General features: G+C 37.3%; 1 protein-coding gene across 5 annotated transcripts in view; it reads right to left on the bottom strand.

Moving 5' to 3' along the window:
* Positions 1-3,044: 3,044 nt before the first annotated feature.
* Positions 3,045-15,734, bottom strand: part of YES1 (YES proto-oncogene 1, Src family tyrosine kinase) — a 51,908-nt gene continuing 39,218 nt past the window's right edge. For all 5 annotated transcript variants that reach the window (XM_074879042.1, XM_074879051.1, XM_074879033.1 and 2 more), the window contains 10 exons: positions 15,199-15,298; positions 14,033-14,131; positions 10,908-11,011; positions 10,546-10,695; positions 10,185-10,340; positions 9,732-9,911; positions 7,330-7,406; positions 6,826-6,979; positions 6,117-6,248; positions 3,045-5,343 (listed from right to left, as the gene is read on the bottom strand). In XM_074879042.1, coding sequence (XP_074735143.1) covers positions 5,135-5,343; positions 6,117-6,248; positions 6,826-6,979; positions 7,330-7,406; positions 9,732-9,911; positions 10,185-10,340; positions 10,546-10,695; positions 10,908-11,011; positions 14,033-14,131; positions 15,199-15,298 — 1,361 coding nt within the window. In that variant the 3' untranslated portion in view covers positions 3,045-5,134. The remainder of the gene's footprint in view (positions 5,344-6,116; positions 6,249-6,825; positions 6,980-7,329; positions 7,407-9,731; positions 9,912-10,184; positions 10,341-10,545; positions 10,696-10,907; positions 11,012-14,032; positions 14,132-15,198; positions 15,299-15,734) is intronic.

Below are 15,734 nucleotides of genomic sequence, written 5' to 3'. Positions count from 1 at the left end.
AGTAGCTTTTTGATAAAAAAAGGAATGCTTTCACAGCAGTCAACTTCAGTGTTGGGACATGACTGATTCATCAAGAGTGCTTCTATTCAGGTTTCCCTTTTAAATTTCCAGTCTGTTCCTCAGACACGGCTGAGTTTAGCTAGGTAACTGTCTTCACTCCTTTAAGAACAAATCAAAAGCAACACAATAGCCTACACGTTTCTATTCACTTAAAGTAAATGAAATACTAAGAGGTGATGGGCAATGTTCTGTAAAAGTACACAGTGCTATGAATACTTAGATCCCCCAGAAAGTTGTTACTATAATTTGACAAAAAAAAGCTTTAAATTAAGAGACCATTAAAGAAAAATAACCAATGTGCTACCTACAACAAGTGCATGTTTGCATGCAGAACTAACAAGGGAAATAAGCTCAGAGTAGGACCAGTGCAGAACATGAGTTCCATGGATAGTGCCTGAACTCTGTTAGCTCCTAGGCACTCTGTACCCATGTAGAGAGGAGGGAAATCTAACACAAAATCCTACATCCACATACATCCACTAGGAAAGAAATGCTGCTACTTGCCAGTGTGTCAAATGGCATCACTCTGGGGCTGAGCTCCAGAGGCAAGCATCCCTGTCCATTTGGGATCCAGGGACCGGTATCTCTCTGGTTAGGCTCTGTGTATCTTATTTTTCCTAAGAGCTGATCAAGGTTCACTCTTACAAATGACAGCAGAATGATGTTTGGGGCTCCCCAACTAATATGAAGGGGCTCTGCTAGGAACTGGTCAGGGTGAGCTGACCAGAACCACCAGAGAACAGAAGCATTAGCCTTGCTCCATTTCCACTGTGCACAAGGGAACTGCTGCTCCTCAGTTACCCTGCATTTCTACCTCCTTTTCAAAATGTGATGGAGAACAGATCTAGAACTGCTATACCATACCCCTCAACCTGCTTCCCTCTGCCCAGTGAAGAAGTGTAGTACCTCAGCTGCTCACCTCCATCCTTCCATCTCACTCTCTCCCTTTCCCTCCCCTACGCTAAGGGAGAAGCAGCAAAGCTGTTGATGTTTCTCCAGGTAACACTCTCCCTCTAAATATCAGTAGGGAAAAGTGCAGTGAAAAAAAAAACCAACAGCCTGGTCCTTGAGCAAATGCTTAAGCCTGTGGCTGCAGGTGAAGTCTTGCAGTGGGTTCTACTCCCCACTTCTCAACAACCTCCTAACAGTCTCTCACAGCTGACAAGCACCTGTAGAAGATCCACCAGCTATCCAGGATTCTTGATCAGAGCCCAGGTTTCACACTCAAGGCCATTATATCAAAATAGATACAACCATCCCATTCCCATCTATGGTCTCTTCCCACCCTGTCTTGATCAGGCATCTGACAGAGTTGTGCCTCATGGGGGTTCCCAGCCCTGTGCTGACTGTCATCCTCCTGAGGTACCTGAAGGCCAATGGCAGTTTTCTTCCTGCTTTAGGATCAGACTGAAGTAGGAGCAAGACGCGCATCTCTGAAGGCACCTGCACTTCTAGACATTTGCACAAATAGAGTCCAAGTAACTACTGCACAAGACAATAGCTATTGGATGAATCACAATTGTGGCCTTGAGCAGTTATCCACCCAGACCTGCTTATGGTGCCCAAATCAGTTATTCAAATTGAGTCCTAAATTCCATAGCAAGGTGTGAGAATTTGAGTCTCCTGTTTGCAATGTACTGCTTAGCTTAAATGAGTGGTCCTGTGGTTTAAACCCCACATGACCATGTAGCTCTAAGCCAAGTCTTGTGTGTTGTGGGGAAAAGTTGTCACAAATACAAACAGTTACAGCATCTTCACAGAAAACTTAAAAACTGAGAAGTTTATTGAACAGTTCAAAATAAATAACAATAGTGGGGGCTCATTAAGTTTAGTTGGTTTAATTTCTACTCATTCCAGCTGTGTATAATGTGTTTTAGAATAAACAGTATTGTAGATAACTATGGATAAGATAGCATTCCATCTTGTTTCTACCCATCAGCAAACTCTAGGAGACTTTTTTTTTTTTTAAAAAGGACCTTTCCAATGCTACTTTTTAGGGGTGCTACTCACAAGCCTAGTGAAATGATAATTCAGTGGCTGTAAGTATAAGAACAGATAAGGTTCTTTTCATAACGCTTTATGCTAAAATAGGGATGTATCTTACCTAAATAGTAGGATCATACACATTTTTATGTTTGGAAGTTTACTCAAAAATAGTATGAAAAAGTAAAGTATGACAGCTTAAAACAATGCATGACAAACAATCTGCAGGCCTAGCATGCAGAATGGGTATCACAAGGTTCTGATGAACAATGGGGACAGTACAGATTACCAGAAATTACATGACTGTTGTCATTAAAAATAATAAAACATTAATTACATTACAGGAAATACTAAAAATACAGTAAACTTTGCAGTTTGTAGGCTCTGTAAGAATGGTTTTAGTGCTGTATTAGTTATTACTGAAACTCAAAACAGTACTAGCTCCTTAATCTACAGTGGCACTGTATATACAGGTCAGAATTTACAGTCTGAGTTGTACTGGTCATTGAGGCAGGTAACATTCAATGAAGTTGAGATAAAACATCAGCTATCACAAGAACAAATGTATAAAAATCCCTGAAAAATTGCACAGAAATCAACAGTGGCTGCTAATACCAGGTAAAGCAAGAGAGAGAAAACGTGCTTGTCCTACAGTGTGGCAGTGACCACCAGCTGAGAGTCTACATTGGACTTGCTCTCACAAGAATCCCAAGTCTGTCTGCCTGCCTGTCCATCATGGGGGGTAGTTTTAAGTCCAGACAGCATTGTTCTAGCCCATTCCTGCCAAGGACTTCTGAACTGCTCTAGAAAATGTCTCCTTCACAGCAATAATGCACCATGAACTCAGCATCTTGTAAGAAAATACATTAAAATAGTTTACAGAGGACAAAAATACACCCAAAACTCATGTAGGTTTTATTCCACTCCTTTTCCCCTCAATATGAAGGCTACTCTGCTTTTGTGCCCCTCCCACCTTTCCCCCCCACCCTCAAATAAGCAGATGCAATCAAGGAGAAATTTATTTTGAACCAATTCTGCAAAACAGTTCAACAATGCCATACTTTATAAAAATACTTAGTTACATAATTAAACTTATTACTATTTATATAAAAAGTGTGAATGTGAATTTTAAACTCTGTTAGGGTAAGAACCACATCAAGGTCTTCAGGTGAAACAAATAAATTTTCATAAACATACAAACTCTTTTGGAGAAGTCTTATAATACACAACCATTTACAATGAACACGTTCATTAAGTTAGTGTTTTATTCCTTTACTATACAAGTGTTATTACAATGAACTGTTCCATTCAGTAATTAAAAATCCAAACAATGCCAGTGTCATTTTTGGCATTTTTTGTTATAATTGTATTAATACATAAACTGATATGATTGTGTTATTCATTTTAAAATATTTAGAAAAGTTAAAATTCCATTTTATTTTTTGGGTTTTTTGAGTATTTTTTGTGTGTGGTTTTTTTTGTTTTATTTTTATTTTTCTTACATAAAGCCCTTTTAAAATTCGATAACTGCAGATGTACATGTGATGAGCAATGATGAGGGAAAATGAAAAATGATGGCACTGTCCTTACAAAGATCTGTTTGGTAGTTGGATTCATGTAAACTCATGAAGAATGTTTAGTACCAGAACTATATCACCAGTTTTCAGAAATTCATTTGTTGGATAGCTTAACAATGATAATATGAATTCCAACCTAAGTAAGAGTTTAGTGTTTCAAAATTAAAGTACATAAGCCTGATCAGAAATTCAAGAACCTCATGCAAATTGTTGAGTAAAACACATGATGTTATTGCTTGATATGTCAGTAGCCAAAGAAAATAAATCTAGATGTAGTGTCAGCTGGGCTGAATGCCAGCAAATTTCAATGCCACTATATTCGGACAATATTAAATATATTTTATCCCTTTAGTTTTTAAACTTTCACATTTTCTTTTGTTTATTTTTAGTTAAATAATTCTGTAGGAAGGGCAGAAGTGGGAAGAGCAACTGTGTGTGTGTCTTAATAGTCAAGAAAAGCAAAAGTGCAATCAAATCCCTGAACCAGTGACAGCTAGCATTTGTGGCACCCACCCTTGTTAACACATATAAGCCACATACAACAGTACCAAACCTGTCTCTGAAAAAGGACTAAAAAGTGGCCATTTACCAGCTTCAGTCTTGCTTTCCTGGTGAGCTTTGTTCAGGTAGTCTTCCCATATAAAAGCTCGCCGTTGGACTGGAGCTTAAAAGACTAAAGGGTTTCCCCCCCTGATTGTATTACATAGCTTCAAGTTCAAATATCATCATACTTTATTAACACAATTTTATAAAATATTACCTCATTTTCTAGTTACCTTCATTATTCTTAATCAGCTATGCAGAAAGAAAAAAGAAAAATCTCTCATGCTACTTTCCAGTTATATTAATACAAGTATTAACACAGTGCATTATGCTCTCTAATTTCACTACTGAGGTCTACCATTTAGATCAAGTTTGCCATTCACTGTTCCAATTTCTCTTTTAACCTGCCTACCCTAATTAAGTCCATGCAAGAGGAAGCTTAAAGATCAAGACTATATATCAAATACAGTTGTACCATTTTTTTTTGGGGGGTGGGGTGCACACACATGTAATTTTGAACACAGGGAGTTTTACAGAACTGGAATAGAACTGCTTGGTCCCACAAAGTTGTTCTGCTTTAGAAATGTCTTACCCCAAGATCACTGATTCCAGACAATTCCCTCTTTAGTCAAATCATTATCACATGTTGGGAAAATAAAGGATTTGAAACATTGGTTTTTCTGCTATTGTTCACACCAACACTTGTTTTTCTACCCCATATTTTCAGTAAGCTTCCTTTGGACCCTGAAAATAAGTTGGGAAAAAGGAAAAAATAAAACCATGTCATTGGTAAATTAGATTATAACACTTTAAAAGTGGTTTTGTGCAACTGCATTATGAAATTCCAGTTTGCCATTAAGAGCATGCAAAGTAGCGAAGATTTTCTTTCCTTTGATTCCTTATAGACGTCAGGAATTCTTTGCAAGTCTTTTATATTTGGCAGATTTGTGCATGTTATATAGACTGTTGGCTTATAAATTGTCTCCAGGCTGGTACTGTGGTTCTGTAGCAGTAAAGTAGTCCTCCAAGAAAGACTGTATATATTCAAATGTTGGTCTCTCATCAGGGTCCTTCTTCCAACACAGTTTCATTAACTCGTGGAGAGACTCTGGGCAGCCTTGTGGGCAAGGCATCCTATATCCACGTTCCACTTGTTCCAGAACTTCCCGATTCACCATCCCTAAAAGGAAAGCATTTTAGCTCTGAATGACATCATGCAAAGAACAGCTTCCAAAAGTTTTTCAAGTGTCTCTCCAGCTGCAATGCATGTGAATCTACCATAACAGAACCTTTAATGAATGTGCTTTATAATGAATTAATTTTTTACATTTTGCATTAAACACATTTTCTGAAAATCATTTCATTACACTGGTAATTCATCAATTCTAGGTCCTTCTTCCATTTGTATGCTTTCTCATTCCCACTGCCTTGGGCCTGCCCTTTCAAAAAGGAAGCTCAAGCACAAATTCCTCTGCCTGCCTTAGGTTCCATTCAAGGTCCACTTATTTTGAAATCAGGCCAAGAAAAAGGCATTTTATACCTAACAGAACTGCTTTACAAATCCCAGTCAGAGGAAAGTATCTGTCAAAATATGTTACATATGTTTACGTTTCAAAAACTGGTCTAGCAGGTTCACTCTACTGATGCTCACTGTAGCCTGGGAAAATGTCAAAAGTAGAAATTTCAGGAACAGATAGGAAAACACTAATCTGAAATTAAATATCAGTCACATTTACAAATGCTACTATCTTAAAACACTTTAAAAAATACATAATAGTTAATCTGTAAATAAAACAAAGCAGCTTTGTGAACAAAGCAACCAGTGAAGCGTGACTAAGTTTTTCTCTCTGCTTGTCAAATGTTGACTCTGAATGAAGGCAAAAAGTACGAAAGGGAGCTTCAGAAGCACTGAATACAACAAAGGAAAAAAAAAGTACTAATTTTTCCTCTTACCTGGATATGGCACTCTGCCCTTTGTTACCAGCTCTGTCAGTAAAATTCCAAATGACCACACATCTGACTTGATTGTAAACCGACCATACAATGCTGCTTCTGGAGCGGTCCATTTAATTGGAAATTTAGCTCCTACAAACATTGGAAAGACAGATACTCAATTTCGCCTTACTTATGCATCATTTGCTTACACTTCCAAAATATTTTAAAAAGAATACTGCACTCAAAACATTTTTACATTTTGCTCTGTTGACAAAATTCAAGGTGGTTGAGGATTTTAATACTTCAAACTGGAAACCAGTTTCAAAGTAGGGCAGCAACTACTGACTACAATTTTTGGAAGCAGCTAAGAATCCAGGATTCTTAATTAAATATGTTTCAAAAAGTGTGATGATCTTCACAATCTGATGAGCAACCTCTCTGGAATCTCAGCTTTCTTCAAACTGTAGCAAGTTTTACCCCAAAAAAACCCACCTAAAAACATTTTTTGAAAACATAAGCAAACTGCCAGATAATTTTGAACATTAAAAAGTTTACCAAAATTGCACTTAGGCAAGGGGGACACCTAAACATAGCTATCAAAGCACACTTATATATATAATCTTTATTCAGGTGGACAGAATACACAGACACATTCTGCTAAATGTAATACTTCTAAGTAATTTGAAAGTAACTGGTCTTATTTATTCAGTAAATAAACCAGTCTTACCTTGTCTTGCAGTGTACTCATTGTCCTCTATTAACCTTGCTAAACCAAAGTCTGCTATTTTACACACAAGATTGTCTCCTACAAGAATGTTAGCTGCCCGGAGATCCCTGTGGATGTAGTTCATTCTTTCAATGTAAGCCATGCCATCAGCAATCTTAAAAATAAAGTTTTATTAAAGATTATTTTTCATGACTATATACATTTCTCCCAAGCATTAAGCTGTACCCCTTTATCTTAGCTCCATTCTCATTGTATAAGTATAGGAAGTATAGCATAGCAAGAGCTTGTGACAGCACTGATCAGAGTGTGTCTGGCTATACAGTATCTGCTAATTGGGAACCAGACTGTTTATTCGTGACAAATTACAAACTTACACAGAAGATGTAAGACAGAACAGCATACAATAGCCAGAGCACTCAATATTTACATTTAGTTGGTATCTCATACAGTTTTAAATCTCTTCTCTAAGCACAAAATACAGTTTTCTTGGTTTATACAAAATACCTGAGCAGCCATGTCGACCAGCTGTGGGAGTTTTAAGTATTTCCCTTCTCCTTCTTTAAGGAAGTCTAGCAAGCTGCCTGTAAAAGATGACACATTTGGGGTGAAAAAAACCCCAAAAAAACCCAAAAAATTAATTTTACCTGAAAACATGAATGAGTTGTGGTTTTTTCCTAGACATTATGATTTACACATTCATTTCCCAAAATCTGTGTTTGAAAACCTGTTATTTAACAGAATACATAACTCAATGACTATGTGTGATGCCAGTTGACTCTGCCCTGATAACTAGTTAGTACAGGTTTTACTCAAGTATTTTGGAATTCATTTCAATAATTCAGATAAAAGAGCACTAACGAAACAGACTGCTGTTTGATGATTATGTAGCAATACATAAGGATTTTTCTAATATTCCTGGTATCAATGCACCTCCTAGTTGGACTTTTTTCCACAGTGAGATTTATAATTGAACAAAAAAACCTCCTATCCATTACTTAAACTCTTCTGCCAGCTCCAATTATATACTAGAGAAATGATTCTGAAATTGTTGCTTTTATTTTGTTGCTTTTTATTCCTTACATTTTTAACGATATATTATCTTCTCCCATTTATATAATGCAATCATGTCCAGAACATTACAACATGAGTAGCATTTGAAATTATTTCCAAGGATCTGCACTCCTTTTATGACAGTAATAACCACACACGTGGTAAAACTTTGTCTCTGACATAACCGTTTTCCCTACAGGTGTTATTATGCCATAAGGGTATAGGAACATGATCTCTTTCTTAAGAAACTGGTGGAGACTGATAACCAATCAGTTGCATCACACTCAAAATTATAACAACAAAATTACAAGTGTGGTGATGGGGGGGGGTGGAAATCACTGAACTGCAGATCTTGCAGTGGATTCATGGCTGTAGCCATGATTAAGATACCTCCGATGTGGTTGTAGTCACTTGCCATATTTTTACATTGAAAGTGAAAGTATGGAAGGCCAGACCCACACTGCTGCTCATGTTTGTTGTATGTGTTTTCACAAACTTTTTCCCATCTTGGTTCATGAGCTCAAAGGACCGAAGAGGAGAAAAGATTTCACATTGACCTCTAGTAACCTGACCACATTGGAAAAAAATTTGGGTATTGTGCAGTTCTACCCAACTCTTTTACAACTCTTTCTCTTGTAAAAAGAGAAAGAAAAGGAAAAGGGAAAAAAAAAAATTGTTCTACTAACTTTCAAGTATGAACCACCAAAGAGGTTTTATTTTTTGGTAAAATGTGAGAAGTTTTAAATTGGAAACAGAGGCTTCCAATGGTATTTTGAATCCATAACTTAGACAAACATGTAACCTTTCCAATTCTTTACTTCTGCTTTTGCAAGGTAACATCCCAGTTCTGGTTTTAATCTTTACTTTTTCTTAGGCAGAATGCTATAAAGCTTTTTTTTTTTTTTTCCTGATTGCCTTGCCAAAACCTATTTCTAAACAATGAAAACTGATTTTACACGGCAGCTTTAAGATCTGACCAAGACTGTCTAACGTTACTTAGGAACAACAACAACACAGAAGGAACTTTTTATATTTTCTATTCCTTTCTACCTTTTCAAATTTATACAGTGCTTAAAAACCCCATCCAAAGAAAAAAAAAAAAAAAAGACCCACATATTTGTGGCAAAGTACTGAACACAACCAGCTACTCTCTTGGACTTTAACACTGTTTCTATTTCTTACCAGGGTAGCAAAACTTCTCTGTGAAGTGAACAGAAGTCGGCATTTTGTAAAACTGGAATAATTGACTTGAAAATCTGATGATTCTTAACACTAATATGCTTATGATGTTTATTTCTACATTCAGCCTAAATCTCTAAATCTGTTTCCACAGCAGGGGGAGGGGGAAATGATATAGAGCAAGGGAAGAAGGATGAAAGACTGAAAACAAGGAGATTAAGGAAGGAGTCTGGAAAAAAACCTGCTCAACCTTTTTAAAGTTTACTATTACACTGCTGGAAAAGAAAAACTAAAAAAAAAACCCAAAACCCAACTGATTCTGTCACTGTGAGCGCTGTCTGTCCACAGGCAGGTGTATTCTCATAACAATATACCCAGTTACACCATCCAATTTAAATTTAACAGGCAGTACACACTAAAAAATGAGGAGAGAAAAACCCAATCTTGTACTTGGAAGATTAGCAAGGGTGACACAGATGTGCAAAAAAATCATGCCTCCACCCACGATCTAAATCAAAACTGCTTCAAGTAGGTCAAGTGTTGCTCATTTTAATTTAATCAAAATTACCACTTATACTCCAGTCAGCTTAAACCTAACATAATTAAACATTTAATTTGTTGCTGGGATCTTAAATAATCTTTTAAATGCAGTATCTTCAAACTATTCTGTCACACACCTTTTGTCATGAATTCAGTGACGATGTAGATTGGTTCCTCAGAAACAACAGCATATAGTGGAACAAGTTTGTCGTGTCGTAATTTCTTCATGATCTGAGCCTCCTGCAGGAAAGCTTCTGGCATCATTGTACCAGGTTTTAGTGTCTTGATCGCTACTTTTGTGGTTCCATTCCATGTTCCTAGAGAAACAAAGTAGATTTTATTCTCTCCTACAATACCAAAGAGATTTTCTGCTCAAACTGTTTGGTTTTGCTTCTGTTTTGTTAGCTAACAGTATAATTATAAATTAGAACTATACTGAATATTATATTTACCTTTATGTGACTGATCGTAATTGGTACTTTTCAATTTTTTAGCAGATTATCTTTTCAGATCCCAATACTGATTTACTATTTACTATACTATGGAAACATTCACGCAAACAACTGAAAGGTGTCACATTAAGCTCTTACCCATCCATACTTCACCAAAACATCCTTGGCCCAACTTAACTTCCAGCCTCAAAGATTCTCTAGGAATTTCCCAGGCATCTTTTGCCAGTCCCTGTGTTTGTGGTTTCACAGTGGGACACACAGTTGTTAGCTTATGACACAGCCCATCGGCATGTTCTGGAAAACGGAAAAAATAAGCTTTGTTGTTAAGCAGGGGTAAGACTATAACAAAAGTAACACCCTAATGTTAATAAAAAGATTTACTGTCTGTTGAAATAAAAAAAAAAAAATTACTGTGAAATTTAAAAGTTGGCTACATACACAGTTTTTCTTCCTCATGATAAGCACAAGGTAGCATTAGGACACTAGAACTTGGGCTTACCTCTGTAGTGTTTCACCAACTTCTGCAGCGATTCAAATTGTGCTCTGGTTGTGATATAGTATCCACCATTGTCAAGTTTTCTGATTTTGTAGTGTTTCACATTATCACCTCTGACCTCATCCCAGTCACGTATGGAAAGCGAGTAAGCACCTAGGAAACAAGTCATACTTGTTTTTTCACCAAAAATTAAAAAACATATTTAACGTATCTCCCCCACTGCCATTATACACATACATGTGTGCACGCAGGTAAAATGTGATAGACATGGAAATACTCATCATGTCCACCCTGGCAGGGCAGGGGGGGAGTGGGGAGGCAAGAAGGGAATGAGAGAGAGAAGAGATATACATAAATATATATACCTTTAGTGGTTTCACTCTCTCTTACTAAGAAAATACCACGCTGGTTCCCAGGATTTAAAAGTAGCCTTTCTGCATCCTTCCTGCCCATCTTACCAAAGTACCACCTAGAAAATGTTAAAGGAAATTTGTGTAAGTAAAAGCTTCCTATGCTTTGGTAATCTTATAAATACAAGATTTAGAAATCTCAAGCATTGACTGGACTACCAATATCCCAAAGCAGTTATACATCAACAAAAGCAATGACATCCATATAATCAAAAGATTAAGATGACCTATTTCTATAGGACTCTTGTTTCTATTGTTTGCAAAATACATGTGAAGAGGCCTCTATCCATAAATACTATGTTTTTCTGATGGTTTAACAACAGACATCAACAGGACTTAATATTTCAAGTAACACCCTCCTTCTGGTTAAGAAGGTCACAGTTCAAGCTGAATCAGATGACACGCTGGTGGCACACTCAAAACACTGCAGCAGCTGAAACGACCTTCTCTGAGAAGTTTTGGCTCTATGTTAGAAAACAGTATTTTCATATAATTGGATTACGGGTTCATACAGGTTGAAAGGGGCCCTCGGGAGGTCTCTGGTCCTGCCTCCTGCTGCAAGCAGGGTCAGTTATGAGCTCAGACCTAGTTGCTCAGGGCATTGTCCACTCCAGTCTTGAAAACCTTGAAGAATGGACCCTGCACAGCCAACCTGGGCAACCTGTGCCCCTGTCTGGCTGTCTTCAGGATAAAAAGGTTTCTCGTATCCAGCTGGAACCAATCCTGTTTCAACTTCTATTGCCTCCTGTCCTTTTCTACCTCAGTAGAGAAAGCACTTTTTTCTACTGATAATGTAGAAACAACCCTGTGGTAGGTATTTATTTCTGAGTAACACTCCATCTTTGTTGCATCATTCCGATACTGAAAAGTATGCACATGTTTTAAAACAGTTTTTTCTTGCCTTAAGTTCTTTCACAAAAGGAATTTCTTCCTTTATGCTCCCACATGTCCCTGATGAACTGCCTGCACACAGCTGTGTCTTGAGACAGTGATAATTTTAAGGTCCATCTCCCAGTGAATCCTCAGACTTCAGAATAACACTTATTTTAAACTACATTTTATTTTGATCGTGTGCCTCAGAAGTCAATGTGATGCAAAGTGTAAATTTCAAACATTTTAATTTGGCACCATCATAGCATCAAGCAAATCTGGCTTCATGAATGTTGCGAGAAGAAAAGTAGTATTGGAAACTGCTGCAAAACAATGGTTTTGCGGGTGAAACATTTTGGGGGGGAAAAAAGTAGGTAAGGAGGGATCATTCTGTTGGCCTGTGAACAGAATGGCCTGTGCAATCACTTAGGAATTTGAAACTTATTCTTACTTTTTATTGTATTTGCAGTTTGACTGTTTAAGTGGAAGTGCAAAGTTAGAATTGGATATGAGTGTACATACACCTGAGAATTTGGATGTAACCTATAATCTTATTGGTGCAAACCTGAATCCTAGCTAATTACTTCGCATGAAAATGCCTCTTCCCCAGACTACTACAACAATTTACAAACTATATTCTAAAGTGCTATTTTATTTCATTACCTATAGAATTTACTTGTTCTTTTTGTGAGCATTAAACATTTATATTACGGTATCATTCAAAAGGCACATGGACAATATGGATCTCATCACAAGAAGTCTGTGATATAAATGCATTCAGGCTTAGTAAAGACCACCTAAAGAAAATCCTAGCACCCTGGGGCTGTGTATTGCTTTTGCACTTATAACTCCAATGGCAATCGCAACACAGAACCTATAAATGTTATCAAAGCCCAGGACTAACAAATGAACTTTAAAGCAAATGAACTCTACTCCAAATGTTGTGGTGATATTTAATAAAATTAGCACTAGTTCTTTAAAACAGTCAGTTTAGAAAAGCTTCCTCACTTGTCACCCCTCACTCTCACCTCCAGTCATCACATAAACCTATGACAAATCCCTGTTTTGCCAGTCTTTAAGAGCAATACTTTCTTTGCAGAAACACTGCATTCTTAGTTTGCAAAGAGCTATCGTTTCCATTTTACCACCACTGCAGCTGTAATGACAATATGCTTTTATCGCATAGGTTAAAAAAAAGAAACCAAAACCAAACACCTCAACTTTTTTCAAAAGATCCGAAATCAATAATTTTAAAAGCTGCTGAAAATCAAGGGCATAAAATAACAGTGCATCTTTGATGCAGTCACTTTTTAATAGCAAAGAGCCAGGTGAGAGCAGCAGCAACATGCTAAAGTCTCAGCTGGAGATTCAGGAAACATCTTGGAAATCGGGCACTTTTCCCAGAAGTGCAGTAGCAAACGCAGAAGTGCGCAGATCATGTATTGGGGAATTGCTTATTGGCAGTACCACGCCTGTATATCGAAAGCAAGAGCTGTGGAGCTTTACATTTCTAGTACAACAAATACAATTAATCCCCTGGAACAAGCATAACCTGAAACTGTACCGCAACTCACAGTTCCCACATTAACTTTATGTGATTCTGTAAGCACTCTGGGATCTTTGTTTTTATGTAAATTAATGTAGGAAGTACTGGTACCCAAAGCAACACAGCTTTCCCAATTCATAGTAGTCCTTAGTGTGCCTAACAATTTTGTCACCAAAAAGTGGTTATAGATTAATAGATTAGCAATAACTGTCCACACAAATGTTTTTTTTTTAAAATGTAAGATTAGGTGCTACCAAGGATATAGCTCATCTTGAATTACGGTTTGGCAAGCAAAAATAAGGATAAAAACCTAGAGTTGATGGTGTGTGAACTCTTTAATTAAAAAACATAATTTTTTGCTTTATATGAAACAATGCATGTCCCCCAATTCTTATCTTCATTGTTGTATTCTCCCATCCTTTTTCCTTTAGCCCTACATACAACAAGCAGGCAGAAAACTTTTGCATGAGTATCCGTCCACCTCACACTTACTAATGATTATACCTTTGACATCATCCAAGTATCATTGCTATCCTTTAATTAGCAGCATTATCCTACTTTACCCTTCAATGTTACATATACTGAATTAAAGGAATAGTATCATCACAGGGCACAAAGTGTAGAATAGATAATAAGAACAGATTGACAGGATACGGTGACTTACTCTTCTGCTTGAATGGAGTCTGCAGGAGCTACGTAATTGCTTGGGATGTAGCCTGTTTTTCCCGTAGCAATGGATCTTGCTTCCCACCAGTCTCCTTCCCTGCAATGAAACATCAGTTATCTCTTCCACATATAAACAATACATCATTCCCTAGCACCTATAACATCCTCACATATGAAAAGCAGGTTAAATTTAGGTAACGTGTTATTTTAACTACGAAGGCATCTGAAATATGCCTCTTAGTGGAATTTTGCGTTTTAAAGATTTGGGGTTTGGTCTTTTTTTAAATGTAAAAGGAATTGATTATCAGTATATGCAAAATGCAAACCTACAAAAAATGTTTTATGGCAGAGATGTGTAAAACTTCCCAGTTCTCTGGTCTTCACCTGCCTCTCCCAGATCATACTGCCTGTATGATGACAGTGAGCAATAAAAGAAGCAGGAATTCAGCTAATAAAATCAGAGAACTGAACGAATGAAAAATGTTACATGTATGAATTAGAACTATTACTGCAGCCAAAAGCTGCATGCAAAGAGATCTCCAAGATGAACAAATGATTTCTTTTTCACTAGACTTCTAGAAATCAGGCTGTAATACCATAACACTGTTGCAACTGAACTAGAGTATCAAACTACTCAAACTATCTGAGCATGGATTTACTGTGGGGGCCAGCTAGATGCACTTCCACGGCGACATGTCCCTGCTACAGACAGTGCACTTGCCTCCCGCATTTGCAGTGCAGTGCTGCCGGCTGCACCCACCTTCCCCTGAGATATAGAAACCTGTCAAGAGAGAACCTGCAAGGTGCAGAGCCTGGGATAGGACAATATGTATCTTTACCTCAGCTGCCCCGAAGCAGGTAGCTGTGCCTCGCTGGAGCAGGGAGTGGAAGGATGCCACCCAACAACTGAGGAATAAAGGCTTGGGGCTGCCCCAGTCACTACAGTTCTACATTTGCACCCAAACCTGACCTCAGCGTGAAGGCTGTCATCTTACCAGTATCAGTATTTTAATGCCATGCTTATTGAATGTTGCATGCATTTAAAAAAAAAAAAAAAAATCAATTTACTCTTCACTGAAATAGGATACACAGATTTCAAGAAGAGTTGAGGATCTATTTATTCCCAACAACAACCAAGTGAAGTCTGTGAATGAGAACACTTACGTGTTATTTATTATCTGGAACCGTTCACCTTTCTTAAATGAAAGGTCATCTGTAGTTCTAGCTTCATAATCATATAAGGCCACAAATACAGTTACACCACCTTAGGAAAAAGAAAAAAAAAACATAGGATATAGCAGTAATGTTGCAACACTTGATTTAAGGACTTGTCTGTGAAACAAGTCATCAATTTTGATTTGGAAGCAACTAAACACTCTGGGTTGCATCCCATTTTGGAAGCTGGATCAATAATCAGCTCATTTCTTAAACCAGAGGAAAGTCTATAAACAGACACCCTAAAAATATGCTTCCACACCAAAAAGGCAGCTAGAAACATCACTGGAAGTACATTAATAATTAGAGCACTTATATACAGAATGCTGCACGACACATCAGCAGTGAGGAAAGCCAGCTTCTTTATTAAGCTAGCTTATTGCTAAGAAATGCAATTCTAGAAGATCCTACAACATCACAACAGTGAATCATCAGCCACTAATTTTTTACAAATCAGTTTACTGTTGAACTTAGCTGTAAATAAC

The sequence above is a fragment of the Strix uralensis genome, chromosome 1 (assembly GCF_047716275.1).
Source record: "Strix uralensis isolate ZFMK-TIS-50842 chromosome 1, bStrUra1, whole genome shotgun sequence".
Classification (NCBI taxonomy): Eukaryota; Metazoa; Chordata; class Aves; order Strigiformes; family Strigidae; genus Strix; species Strix uralensis.
The sequence above is the reverse complement of the archived record's forward strand: the minus strand, read 5'-3'. Positions and strand labels throughout refer to the sequence as shown.